Source organism: Triticum dicoccoides, chromosome 7B, assembly GCF_002162155.2.
Source record: "Triticum dicoccoides isolate Atlit2015 ecotype Zavitan chromosome 7B, WEW_v2.0, whole genome shotgun sequence".
Taxonomy (NCBI): Eukaryota; Viridiplantae; Streptophyta; class Magnoliopsida; order Poales; family Poaceae; genus Triticum; species Triticum dicoccoides.
In genome coordinates, this window is record NC_041393.1 from 61,170,775 (window position 1) to 61,187,548 (window position 16,774).

The 16,774-nt window shown below is 43.3% G+C and overlaps 1 protein-coding gene across 6 annotated transcripts; it reads left to right on the plus strand.

The window, feature by feature from the left end:
- The first annotated feature begins 6,734 nt into the window (after positions 1-6,734).
- Positions 6,735-12,370, plus strand: LOC119337803 (putative F-box/kelch-repeat protein At1g12870). Of its 6 annotated transcripts, none has more exons than XM_037610011.1 (5): positions 6,735-6,914; positions 7,182-9,936; positions 10,023-10,142; positions 10,252-11,035; positions 11,687-12,370. In XM_037610011.1, exons 1-2 carry the CDS (start codon positions 6,758-6,760, stop codon positions 8,642-8,644), a joined length of 1,620 nt encoding a protein of 539 aa, XP_037465908.1. In that variant the 5' UTR covers positions 6,735-6,757; the 3' UTR covers positions 8,645-9,936; positions 10,023-10,142; positions 10,252-11,035; positions 11,687-12,370. The 6 variants fall into 6 exon arrangements, with proteins under 6 accessions (XP_037465908.1, XP_037465907.1, XP_037465909.1 ...); XM_037610010.1 differs by having other exon boundaries at positions 10,252-10,382; positions 10,941-12,370; XM_037610012.1 differs by having other exon boundaries at positions 10,017-10,142; positions 10,252-12,370.
- Positions 12,371-16,774: the final 4,404 nt, after the last annotated feature.

The window sequence follows — 16,774 nt, forward strand, 5'->3', positions numbered from 1 at the left end:
TAACCCTCCGGCACTCCGGTTTTCTCCGAAATCACCCGGAACACTTCCGGTGTTCGAATATAGTCGTCCAATATATCAATCTTTATGTCTCGACCATTTCTAGACTCCTCGTCATGTCCGTGATCACATCCGGGACTCCGAACAAACTTCGGTACATCAAAACTTATAAACTCATAATAAAACTGTCATCGTAACCTTAAGCGTGCGGACCCTACGGGTTCGAGAACAATGTAGACATGACCTAGAACTATTCTTGGTCAATAACCAATAGCGGAACCTGGATGCTCATATTGGCTCCTACATATTCTACAAAGATCTTTATCGGTCAAACCGCATAACAACATACGTTGTTCCCTTTGTCATCGGTATGTTACTTGCCCGAGATTCGATCGTCGGTATCCAATACCTAGTTCAATCTCGTTACCGCAAGTCTCTTTACTCGTTACGTAATACATCATCTCACAACTAACTCATTAGTTGCAATGCTTGCAAGGATTATAGTGATGTGCATTACCGAGAGGGCCCAGAGATACCTCTCCGACAATCGGAGTGACAAAACCTAATCTTGAAATATGCCAACCCAATATGTACCTTTGGAGACACCTGTAGTACTCCTTTATAATCACCCAGTTACGTTGTGACGTTTGGTAGCACCCAAAGTGTTCCTCCGGTAAACGGGAGTTGCATAATCTCATAGTTACAGGAACATGTATAAGTCATGAAGAAAGCAATAGCAACATACTAAACGATCAAGTGCTAGGCTAACGGAATGGGTCAAGTCAATCACATCATTCTCCTAATGACGTGATCCCGTTAATCAACTGACAACACATGTCTATGGTTAGGAAACATAACCATCTTTGATTAACGAGCTAGTCAAGTAGAGGCATACTAGTGACTATATGTTTGTCTATGTATTCACACATGTATCATGTTTCCGGTTAATACAATTCTAGCATGAATAATAAACATTTATCATGAAATAAGGAAATAAATAATAACTTTATTATTGCCTCTAGGGCATATTTCCTTCACTTTCATCATAATAAATATTCTCATCAAAACTTGGGGGACTAAACATATCATCTTCATCAAACATAGCATCCCCAAGCTTGTGGCTTTGCATATCATTAGCATCATGGGTATTCAAAGAATTCATACTAACAACATTGCAATCATGCTCATCATACAAAGATTTAGTGTCAAACATTTTATAGATTTCTTCTTCTAGCACTAGAGCACAATTTTCCTTCCCATCATTCTCACGAAAGATATTAAAAAGATGAAGCGTATGAGGCAAACTCAATTCCACTTTTTTGTAGTTTTCTTTTATAAACTAAACTAGTGATAAAACAAGAAACAAAAAGATTCGATTGCAAGATCTAAAGATATACCTTCAAGCACTCACCTCCCCGGCAACGGCGCCAGAAAAGAGCTTGATGTCTACTACACAACCTTCTTCTTGTAGACGTTGTTGGGCCTCAAAGTGCAGAGGTTTGTAGGACAGTAGCAAATTTCCCTCAAGTGGATGACCTAAAGTTTATTAATCCGTGGGAGGCATAGGATGAAGACGGTCTCTCTCAAACAACCCTGCAACCAAATAACAAAGAGTCTCTTGTGTCCCCAACACACCCAATACAATGATAAATTGTATAGGTGCACTAGTTCGGCGAAGAGATGGTGATACAAGTGCAATATGGATAATAGATATAGGTTTTTGTAATATGAAAATATAAAAACAGCAAGGTAACTAATGATAAAAGTGAGCGTAAACGGTATTGCAATGCTAGGAAACAAGGCCTAGGGTTCATACTTTCACTAGTGCAAATTCTCTCAACAATAGTAACATAATTGGATCATATAACTATCCCTCAACATGCAACAAAGAGTCACTCCAAAGTCACTAATAGCGGAGAAAAAACGAAGAGATTATTGTAGGGTACGAAACCACCTCAAAGTTATTCTTTCTGATCGATCTATTCAATAGTCCTTAATAAAATAACATGAAGCTATTCTTTCCGTTCAATCTATCATAGAGTTCGTACTAGAATAACACCTTAAGACACAAATCAACCAAAGCCCTAATGTCACCTAGATACTCCAATGTCACCTCAAGTATCCGTGGGGTATGATTATACGATATGCATCACACAATCTCAGATTCATCTATTCAACCAACACAAAGAACTTCAAAGAGTGCCCCAAAGTTTCTACCAGAGAGTCAAGACGAAAACGTGTGCCAACCCCTATGCATAAGTTCACAAGGTCATTGAACCCGCAAGTTGATCACCAAAACATACATCAAGTAGATCATGTGAATATCCCAATGTCACCACAGATAAGCACATGCAAGACATACATCAAGTGTTCTCAAATCCTTGAAGACTTAATCTGATAAGATAACTTCAAAAGGAAAACTCAATGCATTACAAGAGAGTAGAGGGGGAGAAACATCATAAGATCCAACTATAATAGCAAAGCTCGCGGTACATCAAGATCGTGCCAAATCAAGAACACGAGAGAGAGAAAGAGAGAGAGAGAGAGAGAGAGAGAGATCAAACACATAGCTACTGGTACATACCCTCAGCCTCGAGGGTGAACTACTCCATCCTCGTCATGGAGAGCGCCGGGATGATGAAGATGGCCATCGGTGAGGGATCCCCCCGCTCCAGCAGGGTGCCGGAACAGGGTCCTGATTGGTTTTTGGTGGCTACAAAGGCTTGCGGCGACAGAACTCCTGATCTAGGTTATTTTCTGGAGGTTTGGGTATTTATAGGAATTTTTGGCGTCGGTCCCACGTCAAGGGGGTCTTCGAGTCATCCATGAGGCAGGGGGCGCGCCCAGGGGGTAGGGCTCGCCCTCCACCCTCATGGATGGCTCGGGACTCTTCTGGCCCAACTCTTTCACTCCAGGGACTTCTTTTGGTCCACAAAAAATCGTCAAAAATTTGCACGTCAATTGGACTCCTTTTGGTATTCCTTTTCTGTAAAACTCAAAAATAAGGAAAAAACAGAAACTGGCACTGGGCTCTAGGTTAATAGGTTAGTCCCAAAATTCATATAAAATAGCATATAAATGCATATAAAACATCCTAGATGGATAATATAATAGCATGGAACAATAAATAATTATAGATACTTTGGAGACGTATCAGCGCCCGATAGGCCCCCTATGCCTATGAAAGATGGGGCCCATGCCCAGAAATAAAACAAAAAAAAAGAGATTAACTAAATAATAATTGTTAAATAATTAATTAACTAATTAATTAGTTAGTAAGATAATTAGTTAACTAATTAACTTGCTTAATAACCTAACCAACCAGATTAGTTAATCAAATGTTGTTTAGTAAAACATGTATCAATGACATGCGGGTCCCATGGGCCCTTTTGACCAGTCAATGGTCTAGTCAAATGCTGACTGGACATTTGACCAGGGCCCCACCTGTCAGCCCCTTGGACACACTCTGGGTACACTCCCCGTGTACCCATAGCATCTAAAATACAAATTTAATTTTGAATTAAATTAAATCTAGAAATTAGAAAATAATTGTAAATCTTTAAACTTTACTAGCAAAAGGGCACATGCGTTGCAACGGGAGTAAATAATACTGCACGCTCTTAATTTTAAAAAATAGTCTATCATATGAGTATTACTACAGCCCAAACAAAGATGGTCTTTGCTTATAGAAGCGCAAGTTCAAGATTTCACATGTCTTCTATTTAAACAAGGCTTGCATGTAGATTTAATACGTACCAAGAAATGGGCAAGTGATCTTTAATTTCGTCTCCAATCCTGATTTGCTGAGATGTTCATCTATAATCCGGACCAGTACCAATCCAGATCAGTACCGATATGAAAGAAAGACGGATAATGCACTATTGATTAAGATTGCACCCTAGATAGTATTTTTTTAATGGTTAACAGGTAAAATAACATCATATTCAGATTCTATATATTTTTTTAATCAAATTCCATATATAACATGTTAAATTTGAAGTTACGGTTTAGAAGATATGAGTATTTTAAAAACCATTTGATATGTACTGTGGGTTTAATGTCAGAAATATTAGGGGGTTTTCTATAAAATAATTTGACGGACTAAGAATACCTATTTATTTTATTAGTAGGTATAGAATATAAAATAATCCGTATCTCGGATGAAAATACTTTGTACATGAAAGCTGCTCAGAACAATGAGACGAATCCGAATACGCAGCCCGTTCGCCAGCCACACGTCCCTAGCATAGAGAACGTGCAACATTTCACCTACGGTTCATTTGTCCGAAAACGTGAAATCCCCAGGGGATACTTACCCGGATGTTTCCCCCCTTCACCGGTATTACCTAATACCGCTTTAGGGCACACCTAAAACAGAAACGTGTTTTTTTTTCGTTTCCAAGAGGCACGGCCGTGACTCTCGCGAAAGCAAAACCGTGCCTCTCGCGGAAGCAAAACCGTGACTCTCCGAACAAGAAAAGGAAAACACGTTTTTTGTGCAATTTTTTTTTGAATTTTTTTGATCAAAAAGCTAGGGAAGACCGCTGAAAAACCAAAACGTCAAAAAAAACCCCAGAAAAAACCATTTAAAAAGCCGAAAACGCGTGTGGAAAAATAAATAAAAAACAAAATTCGGAGGAAGCGCCCAGAGCGCGACATGTGGCAAATGGCTGAGAGTGCGCTAAGTGACGCTGATCGTTGCGAGGCTCCCGAAGGAGCGCTCTTTAATTAGTTGCTCTCCAGTTTTCCTTGTGAAGTATGCATTGTTATTGGGGAACTCCTATGCGACGCATTTTGCAGCGAGTAGCGTCCTGAGCACACAGAAGCAGCGAATCGGGCCGGCCCAGCAGCGGGAGCGCACTCGAAAACTCCAAAAATGAATGTGCTCGATCAGGTTCGAACCCACGACCGCACAAACTACACGCTGGCAAGTAACCAACGCACCTGAAGAGGCTTTAATAAGGCAGTATTGTAAGATTGAACGTCTTATGAAAATTCAAACACAATTTTTAAAGGAACTAATTACTTTTTGACACGTGAAATATTCAAAAAGATCTAAAGAAATTTTAGAATATCAAACATCTCTTGATTTTGCGATTTTTCTAAAAATGGAAATGTTTTTTTGAAATTGGGAATAAAAGTGGAAACACGAACATTTTTTGAAACTCCAAACAAAAACTGAAAACATGAACATTTTTTTCAGATGTGAATGTTTTTTTTTGAAAATACGATCATTTTTTGAATCTATGAACAATTTTGAAAATACGAACAATTTTTTGAAAATCCGAACAAAAATTGAAAAAATGAACATTTTTTCAGATGTGAACAAAATTTGAAAATAAGAACATTTTCTGAATCTATGAACAATTTTTTGAAAAGAAAACAAATTGTTGACAAACGCAAACTTTTCTAAAAATATAAATATTTTTAGAAATTCATGAACATTTTTAAATTTGTGAAAAAAATTTGAAAATGGGAACATTTTTTAAATTCCCAAACACTTTTTGTAAAGTGCAACCATTTTTTGAAGTTGTGAACAATTTTTGAAAAACTGAGAACAATTTTTGATTTAGAATAGTTTTTTGAAATGATGAACAATTTTCAAAAACAAGAAGGATTTTTGAATTTCAAACAATACTTGAGTTCTCGAACTTATTTTGAAATAAAAGGGAAAAAGAAAAATAAAGAAAATGAAAATGAAACAGATAAAACAGAAAAAGGAAAGAGAAACAGAAAATAAAAGGAAAATGAAAACCCCGCTTACGGAACCTTCTAGAAACGGATAAAAACCGGCATGGAAACTTCTAGAAATTTCCCAAAACCGGGACTTCCTACAGCGGGAGATGGGCTGGCCCACTTTATCACATCCCCTGTAGGATAGGTCGACTGTTTGACGCAGAGAGCGTCAAATAGGCTTCTCCTTGTTATTGGGCGGTGTTGTTCACTTGGTGGTCGTAGGTTTGAATCCAGCCCACTACGAATTATATTTGTCATTTTTCGTTATACACTGTTCATAGACAAGTGGGTGTCACCGAGGCCTTTCTGCGTAATTAAAAAGACCCAACGAGTTATCTGATTTTTTTACTCCCAGCCATTGACACGTGGATCAGTGCTATGCTCGCATGCCACACATGTAGGGTATACGTCCGGATACGGTAGAAAGCACCGTATTTACAACAAACAACGAGGTTAGATGACCAAATGCATATTTTTAAAATCCACTGTCCTCTTGTAGCCCTTTTTTATTTTGGTTTTTTGTTGCGGTTTTCTATTTTGGTTTCTTTGTTGTTGTAATATATTTTCTCTTTTCATTTGTTCCCTTTTTTTCCTGGCCTTATTGTTTTTAAACACTTCTGGATGATATATATGGTGAACATTATTTTAAATGCACCAAATGTTTTTCAAATACATGTTTTTCTAGAATACATTCTACTTTTTAATAAATGCACGATGAACTTTTTCTTAAAATATTTGGCACACCTTTTACGTGTTCCAAATAAATCAGACAAATTTGTTCAGATTTTTTAGATAAGTCTAATCATAGTTTTTTACAAAAAAAAAACTGAGCAAACCGAACGAAAAAATTGTTATAACCGAAGTACAGCCTCGGGAAGAAGTATCGCGAGCCCAAACTGAATTTGGGTGGTCGGCCCAGCGTAGGTGTCTCGCAGTCCTGGCCTTGCCGGTTTTGAGGACCAGCTAGCAATAAAAAGTGTCTCAAAAAGAAAAAAGCTAGCAAAAAAATCCCTACGCCGTCTCGATGGTAGCTTTACCATCGTCTCCCGCCGGGAAATTCTCTGTTCCTCAATCCCAGCTAGAAAAAAAAATCGAGTCTTTCAACGCCAAACCCTTAGCTCCAGTTGAAGGAGCTGCGAGATTGAAGGTCCATCCGGAAGCGATTCATCCTGCTTGCCGAGGTAAGCACGCAAGTCCTCTTGTTCATTCTCGTCAACTACCAGATCTCGCGCGCAGAGGAAAAACACTACCAGATCTCGTCGTCTTTTCTTTCCTTAGCTGTGGGCAACACTAGATCCGTCTTATTCAAGGTCGATTTAAGTTAAGAATTACTGCCCGCGAGAAAAGAGTCAGTTTCTATGATTATTTACTTAAATGTTTTATCAAATATCTGCATCGGGGAGGTTCACTAGCAGTAGGCTAAGGTCCGCGTGTTGATTTTATTGCAGACCAACTGACTGCTTCGAGTTTGGGTAAGCAGATCATGTGTAGCAGAAAAAGAGAGGAAGATTGCCAATATCATGCGTTAATCTCAAAAGGAGAGGGGAATATTGCCATTACCATGCCATCCTCTGCTTGCAACCAGAGGAAGAAGGCTGCATTTTCCGGTGGTGGTTCGCTCCCGGATGAGATAATCATGGAGGTGCTACTGCGGCTCCCTGTCAAATCCATACTCCGCTTCCGGGCCGTCTGCCGCTCCTGGGCTATGTTCTTCTCCACTGAGCAGTTCTGCAATCTCCACATGGCGACCCCCAAGATAGCACCGCCGAAGCTACTGTTTGTCTCACCCACATCAAGACCCGGCTCCACAGAGGTGTTCTCATGCTCCCCCTCAGGCCCCAAAGATGACCTGCTGTTCACCCTTGACTCTGCCTGCGGCAACTCGATGCAGGTTGTCATGCCAGCGCCGTGCCATGGCCTCACCCTTCTGTTTGATGCTGTTGCGCCAGCTTACTACATCTGCAATGCTGCCACACGAGCAGTAACACGTCTGCCACCTTTCCGTTACTTGGTCAGGTGTACATCTACCGGGCTGGGATTTGATGCCAGGACAAGAAAGTACAAAGTGGTCAGACTGATCAAAGGGTCACGCCATGACAATGAGTCCGTAAGGTGTGAGGTATACACACATGGAAGTGGTTATGGGGATTGCTGGAGGCCGCCTACTGGAGGAATACCCTTTGGATTGTGCAGGTTTGCAGGTGCTGCTGTTAATAATGCGGCATTCTTCAGTCTACCACCTGTGTTTGCAAATGGACACCTGCACTGGTTGGTCCAGCCTTCTTTGTTCTCCAAAAAGCCAAGAGCTGCTGTGATATCATTTTCTCTTGCGGAGGAGACCTTCAGTTTTGTTGGGCCACCACCGTTCTGGACATCAGAAATGTACTCATCCACACCATTGTCAGCATCAGGTCCAGAGTTTGTCCCCTTCTGCCCCGGGACATTAGGAGAGCACCTAGTGCAGATGGATAACCAACCGTGTATGGTCCGAGACCTTCGATATAATCGTAATGGTGGTTGCGTTCTGGAGATATGGAAATTGCCGGATCGTAGCTCTTGTGCTTGGTCACTGAATCATCGCATTTCTTTGTTAGGGCGTGTGGCAACAGATTTACGTCAGCCCAAGGTTGTGAGAGTTATTGGTTCTACAGGCACTAGCATGTCAACGAAGAAGATCCTCATCGCTACTAGCATGCACAAAATCTGCGACAAGTTTCAGAAGAAGGTTTACACCTATGACCTTAATTCTGAATCTTTAGAGACCATTCTTTCAATCACCGTGGCACATGCATCGCTTGAAGGCATGAATCCAAGTTCAAGATTCAGTTTATTTGAAGAGAGCCTTGCCCTGGTGCATGAAACAGTTGAAAAGATAAAATTGTCAACTACTCCGCCTCCCAACCGAAACTAGATGGTATCCATCGAGCTTGTATGATGTCGATTTTCATGTTTTTAGATATTTTTTCCCTGGCATCTATTGACCCCTTTTGTAAGAGCAGTCGTTCCTTTTTTGCTTTGAGATGTTGATTATCATTTAGCATGCGGAAGTTATTTCATGTTTTCATACCTTGTAGAGGACACACGCACACATTGATCCTTCACTTAGTACTACTGATTTATCACTTAATTAAGCAGTTAAATTCAAGTGTACTATTTCTGTTCCATCAGTAGGAAAGAGAAACTAACTAAAATCAGAATAGTACTGTTCTCTTATCAAAACAATCGAGACCGTAAATGGTTATTATAGACCATGAATCATAGCAGACAATGGTCACATACAAATGCACACTGCAACACGTTTCCATTACTGGAAATTCAGAGCAAATGTTATTATTAGTTAGTCAGAGCAAATGTTATTATTAGTTTGCAAACTCAAGTTTGGAGTATAGGCTTACCTAATGCATCAGGTTATCTGATAACTGTAGCGTGTGTTTCTGCATGTATAAAGTGCTTTTTGCTTGGGTAAAAGCTTATGTGCAAACAAACTTAAGTAAGCCCACCAAGTGATAAATTTCTTCTAATCAGTACATTGTTTAAGTGGGTTCTATTAGGTCTTATCGGGTTAATCTATGGGTAGGCACAAGCTCTTATATTTGTTGTTTCTTGTGAGCTTCTGATCGTTTAAACATTTGTTTTAGTATGTACTCCCTCCGTCCCGAAAAACATGTCGCAGTGGCACTTTTATGAAAATCCCCTCAGCGAATTCCCGACACAACCCGCACTCCCTGGTCGTCTCCCTCGCTCGTCTCCCCTGCGCGCCGAAGGTCCCCTGCTGGGTTCCCCCACGCCGGAGGTCCCCTGCTCGGCTCCACCGCGCGTCGCCGAAGCTCCCCCGCCCCCGCCCCACGCCTCCACCGCGCTTCCCTCTCCTTGTTCCCTTATTCGTTCCCCATGGTGAATCACGGGAAGGAGAAGGCTCGATTTTTGTTTCGATCTGCTCTCCGGCGGCAGCGGCCTTTCCCGAGCTTGGCGAGCTGGAGCTGGCCCTTCCCGTCGTCAACCACCTCCTCGCCAGCTGGCCGTCGTAGACCACGAAGCCGGTCCCCGCCAGTTCCTTCACCTCGCCGCCAACCTCGTCCATCTCGCTCCCCCGCGCACCTCCCTGGAGTCGGCAGAAGTTCTCCACTTTCCTCCGTCGGCAGCAGCAACCATCCCCGCCTTCGCCGCCCAGCAACCAGCACTGCCCGCGACGACAGAGAAAAGGTGAGGATCCAAACTGTCCCCAAGTTGTCCCCAAACTGTAATGTTTGACTGAAATTTGAGTAAAACTGAAAAATTTGAAGTTGCAGTTGCAGTTGCAGCAGTACGGGCCTGGAGATTTGGTGACTGTCTTGCTGTTCGGTGATGCAGCAGAACACTTGCAGTTGCTTGGGTGGCCTGGCCCTTTCAGTTGCAACTTGCAAAGTTCTGTATGTATCCTTTGGGTTGTTGATTCTGAACATTTTGTGCAACTTGTATGTATGCCCTACTTCATCACCAATTCGTTTGACCACACCACTTGCTTGCTGATCTTCACAGGCATATGATGTGCACCCTTGGTCATCCGATCCCATGAACTGCTAACGAAACAACGCCCAACGTCGTGACTGTGGTCACGTTCTGCAACCAAGCAACCGCCCTCCTCCGTTCTCCTCCAGCAGCAGCAAAAGGTTTTTTCCTCTCCCTTGTTACTGAATTTAAGTTGGAGACAACATTTAAGTTATGAACCTTGTTACTAAATCATGTTGTGAATCACTTAAGTTCTGAACCATTGGAATTTCTGAATCATGAACTTTGTTAAGTTTTTAAAAAGATGAGTACTAGTACATCCAGGACACATAGGCAACCCAAATCCGACATGTTAGTAAGATTTGTACTATCTCAAAATTCACTCAGTTGGCAAAGAAAGGCTGCTATGCACATAAAATTCAGTTTACTCCAAAATCAGTAAACTGAATTTATTTTTCAATTCATATACACCAGGCACTTAATTCAGTAAACTGATTCATTTAAAGTAAACTACCTATTTTTTTACCTAACTACCTATTCTTAGATTCAGTCAGATAACTACCTATTCTTTTTTTACAATCATGCTCTCTTTATTTACAATCTGAACAAATTAAAGAAAGGAAAAGGAACTACAGCCAAGAAGGCATGCATGTAAGTATCTTGGATCTTGGCATTTACTCATGGAATATGCATCATTTTCTCTCAACTCAATTAATCAGAGTACGACATGGCAAACTTCTGAATAAATTTCCAAGACATCACAAGCGGGAACAGTTCTACAACAGCACATCTACTGAATTTTGTGGAGTGTATGGTTTGTACTGAATTTTTTTCACTAATTTGCACTGGATTTCAGTTAAATCTTCAGTACATTTTCAGTTAAATTTTGAGTTGAATATGCAGTACATTATGTGATGTTTTTTCTGAAATTATTTCGTTCACACCAATTGTTTATCTCAACATCTGTAGAGGTTATGCTTGTGCTACTGAATTTGAAATTGAACAGAATTATCTTTGTTTGTTGCTTACTTGACACTGGCCACATTACTTAGATGTGCTAGAACCTAAAGATAGACACTGTTTTAGAAAGAAATGAAACAGGGCAACTAACCAAAAAGAAAGCAGAGTATCTTTAATCCATATATTAGTTGCTCTTCCATATTCACAGATTTGCGTCTGGCCGTGGCCTATGTGCACATGATAAATTAAGATTCTCACAGTGTCCGAAGCAGCAGTAGACACAATTGTGCAGTTACCCAATTGATAAATTAAGATAGAGTGTGAATTTCAATAAAATTGGCCATCGGTTCACTATTTTGATGTCTAGGAGGAACTGGAGCAAACTCTGGTTGGCATATGAGATTTGAGCACGGCCGAAGCGAACAAACATCCCAGCAATCTTGTCTTATTTTGATTTGCTCCAAAATTAACAGTGAATTTGATTGAATTTACTCTGTATCTTCAGAGTGCAGAGGAGCAGCAGCAGCAGTAGCTCGGGCACGGGAGAAGCACGGGAGACAGCAGAGCTCCATCGGCGGGAGCTCGAGGATAAGCAACAACGGGAGCTCGAGGAGAAGCAGCAGCCAGAGCTCAAGGAGAAGCAATCGCCGGAGCTTGAGGAGAAGCAGCAGCGGGAGATCGAGGACACGCGGGAGAGCAGTTTTGGGCGGCGGCGCAGATCTGGGCGACGACAGAGCAGGTCTGGGCGACGGCAGAGCGGGTCTGGGCGGCGGCGGCGGCGACGCCCGTACGGAATCGTGGCTGGCCGGCGCCGGCCCCTGGCAATCGTGCGGGGGACAAGCGGAGGAAGATGTGGCGGAGGTGTCTGTTTGTCAGACTTTTCCAATTGCGAGGGTTGTTCTGCAAATTCGCCAATGAACTGGGGCCGCGACATGAATTTTGGGACGGAGGGAGTACTACTCTTATTGGTTTGTTGGTAATAAATGCATTTGCGGTTGGGGTTAGTTAATTGTCTATCTCTTTTGATATACCCAACTATAAATTATTGCAAGTGAGTGTTTCATGCTTCATCTTTGTTCACTTGCACATATATTGGGTTGTAATGAAATGGGGGGAGTGTCTCTCCACTGGTGTGCCTTCTGTATTCAAATGCAACATTTACAATATGGCACAAAGTTAGTGGAGCTCTTATTTATTGTCATTAGAAACATGATGAGGAGCTTATCATAATATTTTTATATCGTTAAATTGTGTTGTCATCAATGCCAAAATAGGGGAGATTGAAAGGGCATTTATGCCCTTAATTGTCTTTGGTGTTAATGACAACATAATTCGTGTTTTAACCATAATTATAAACAATGGTATTGTATCATAAAGAGAAGCATGGATCAACTGCACGTACACATACATAAATGCATCCACAAACATACCCAAAATATGAGAGAGAGTGCCCTCAAAATAGACCACAAAATGCATCCGACCACAAGTAGTAGGAGGCTAGGTTTACCTATGTAGTACTGTGTAGTTTTTGTGTTGCATGTGTAGTATGGATTTGAGGTACTTGGTTGCACCAGACTCAAAATGAGGGGTGACCGCCCCTCTCGTCCGCGGACGTAGGAGGGGTCATATTTGTCATATGCAGATGTAGATGCTCTCATAGCATGGATCAAGCAGTGCTTTGGCTGATCGAAATTTGCTAGAAACATGAATTTTGTATATATTTTTGTTATCAAGAAGATAAATCATTTCTTTTTTCCTCTTATTTTGTGTTTTCTGAAATGTCCATGCAGCAACAGATCCAATTTTGAGCACTCAGTGCCTGGACCGCGAAATATTGCAACTAGGTGTCAGGAGCTGGTGGTCTGGGAAGTTGAACTCCTCGTTGCCAGCCTGCTGATCCTCCCTGGTTCATCGGCGGAAGTGGTATATAGTTCTTTCGCGGTTGAAAGGATGGAAATAACCCCACAGCTTTTTTGAGCAATGATTGTGCTTCAGTCGACAATGTCAAGCCTACAAATAGACCAGAAAACCAAATTGCATTCTGATGACAAGCAGGCATAAGTTTCTAATTGATTAATAACCGCTGATAAGGAAGCACCTGAACCAGTCACCACAGAGCCTAGCTATCTCGTGTCAATGACCCCAAAGATGGAAACACAGGACTGAGAAGGTCTCAGCGCCACAATCTACCATGATGACAACATCTACAAACTCGGCTTGCTTCATTTGCGATCAAGAGGACACAGTGGATCTTATTCTACTTCGGTGCGCGTTTGCTCGACAGATCTGGCACAACTGTTTTGCTCAGGCCAGAATTGAGCTTGCCTTGGTGCCAACGATGGAAGATTCATTGCAACAATGGTGGATGGTGGCTCGAAAGCGGATCCCGAAGGCGAACAAAAAGGGCTTTGACTCCTTTGCCATGCTCATATGCTGACATTTATGGAAGAATGGCAACAGTAGGGTATTTGGCCCAAGGATTCCTCTGGCCATGGTGGATAGGTTCGCTTCTCAAATCTTTGATGAGCTTCGCATGTGGGAGAGGGCTGGTGGTCATGGAGCGAGTGTGTTTTATGAGTAGTAGTGTTATAGTGTGTAGGAGTGGAGCTTTAGGTAGGCTGGTCCGATCTGTGGAGCTGAAGCCAGCACCCTGCTCCGTCTTGTCATTATCTTGTAATATCTTTCTGCCTTCTATAAAGCTAAGGTATGCGATTGCGTACTCTAAAAAAACATCTACAAATAAAAAGCGGACAGTATTGACGAATTATCAGATGTGTGTGTTGTAATTCATGCCGACTGTCTTGTAACATTTGCTTATTCTAAAGAAAGTTAAGGTTCGTGCCTCTCACCGGCGCCGGCGCAGGTCCGCCTCGTCTCCGGTCGCCCTAGGGCCATGGAGGTGCGGTGGATCCTGCCAAGGGCCGGCGAGAGGGCTTCGTTTTTAATCGTTTTTTCAATCTTGTTAGGGTTTGTGTCCTACTTAGGAAGGCGAGACGACGGCGTCTTCCTGAAAATGGAATAAAGGTCTCCCCGCCTAGCACCCGTTCCGACAGTGCGTCTAGCATCGTTGGTGGGCGTGTGAAGGTGTGTCTCCGACAGATCTATCTTTGGTGGATTTGCTCGGATCTCGTCATTGTTCGTCTACGTTTGTGTGTCTTCGGTTTGGATCCTTCCGATCTACGTTATTTTTCATTAGCGACAGTTGCTGTTCTGGGGTGCTGGTCCTATGGGGCCTTAGCACGACGACTTCCCGACTGTCTGCTATAACAAGTTGTGTCCGGCTCCGGCGATGGAGGGGCGATGATGGCGGCGCGCCTTCAGCTCGCTTCGGTGCTTGTAGTCGTCGCTAGATGGTCTACGAATCTGGATGTAATTTTTATTTCTAGTATTCGTTGTACTGCCATGATTAAAGATGCATAGAATGGAAGTTTTTTCGAAAAAAAACATTTACTTATTCTAACTACACTTCCATCATAACCCCAAACAGAATAGCAAGGCCATTGACAAGGAAGAGCTTCGGAATTCCATACACAGTTTAGTCGTGGTACGTGCGAAGAAATCGCTTAGATCAAGTTTCAAAGAAGCCATGGCGCTGCCGCCAAGCTGGACAAAATAAAGAGCAGACAGGGTGAACTCTCGACGAGGAAAGATGACACAGTGCAAGGGTGAGTGCGCATCCATTTTTTTCCTGGAGAAATGAGTGCGCATCAAATGAAACAACCACAGAGGATGAGAGCATTTACAGCGGCAAATCTGGTCACTCAAACGCCTGCGGACACGCTCAAATGCGTCTGCAGGAACTGACTGGTCACGTCTTAAATTTTTCTCTCCACATACGTGTACCTCATATCTAGCATCCTATATCCATACTACGTATGGAACCTGATGAGCTACTCTAGGTGATCAAAGAACGCACAGCGAAAGCATTAAACAGACAATGAAATGCACATAAACGAACTGTACATTATTCAAAAGATCATTGGAGTTCATCGTCAAACAAGTTCTTAATTTCAACTAAAATATGATAATATATATAGGAGGAGAAGCGTCTTCACCACTTCCTCGCTAGACCTTTGTCCTTCCGATCGCTGGCGTAGCCGTAGGCATCCGCGGCTGGTGGAGGATCTTGGTCGTCGTCGAAGGAGGTGGAACTCTGGTCGTTATCGTCGGACGAGGAGTCGTAGAGGACGATCTGCCCCTTCATCCGGCGGATAGTCCTATCCTGCTGTTGCTTAAACTTGGCCACCGAGCCGCCTCAGCCGCTGCCTCCTTAGCCTCGCGCTTCGACTGCTCTATGGCAAGACAGGGCACCTTTCACGTTCTTCTGTTGTAGGCGGCGAGCGTTCGTCTCCGCGTCGTCAGCGACCGACAGTAGACCCAAATGAGGAGCCGCTCGTCCTCGTCGGCCTCCGCTGACATCTTGTGGTGGCGACGCACGGACTGCTCCGCCACATCCCTCTCGCTTGCCTGCTATCTCTCACGTCGGACGGTGCACCTTCGATTCCGGAGTGTGCGTGCGGGCCAACAATACACGCACTAGCACCCACCACTGTCCGCGCAGAGCAGCGACCGACGAGGGAAGGGGACGGCGCGGGGGCGGAGCGGACTGTGCTGCCCTAGCGGAGCTGCGTGCGGGCCGAGAGGGGTCAGCTCCGGCGTCCGCGCTGTGCTAATGCGGGAGCGGCAACGGCGCAGATCCGGAGCTGCCCCCATTGTCCACCTTGGACCACTCCAAGGCAATGCGGAGGGCCAGCTCCTCCTCGACGTCGAGGTCGGAGCCGAAGTTGCTATCGGAGCTCAACATTGCGCTAGATTTGATCGGAATCAAAGAGGAAAGAGGAGAGGGCGGAGCGAGAGATGAGAGTGAGCGAGCTGGGGTTCCGAGCAAGAGTCGGGTTGGGGTTTTTGTGGGACATCCATGGGGTCGGCAGTGGGCCGGGTCTGTCAAGTCGGGTTGGGGTTTTTGTGGGACATCCATGGGGACATCGATTAGGCTATTTTATGCCAATTAAATATAAACTTTCAGTATCCAGGAATATTTCATGTTCTGGGCATACCACCGGAAAGAAACCCGGGCTCTCCTCGAGACGCTGCATCTCATGATTGGCAGTCTTTCACTTCTCAATAGACTTCTTACGCCTGGACTGAATCTCACTGAAGTTCAAGTGCTTAATCTGAGCTTGGAACACCAAGCTCGTCCCACCTGCAGTCTGACCGAGATGTTGAAATATATTGCCCACCTCTCTCCATCAATTCGGATTTTTGGATGAGTTGCCTGGAGCATGAATTCAATATGGTATCAGAGCCAAGAGGTCTTGAGTTCAAAACCCTGCCAATGCAGTATTAAATAAAACGATTCTGCAGCCTACATCAATCCCACGTCTAAGGACTAAAATAGTCTAGACGCGACTTTTGGACCAAGCCGTTAGGAACACCTCGACACCACCACCGGAAGCCCCCACATGCCCTTTGTCAGAACACTGGATAGTATGGGCATCCCAAGATCTGAACTGAAGGAGAGTCAACTCACCTTTTCATGGTGTCGTCCGGTTAACTTCTTCCTTGCAACTCTCGAACGGATCCTATTTCAAAA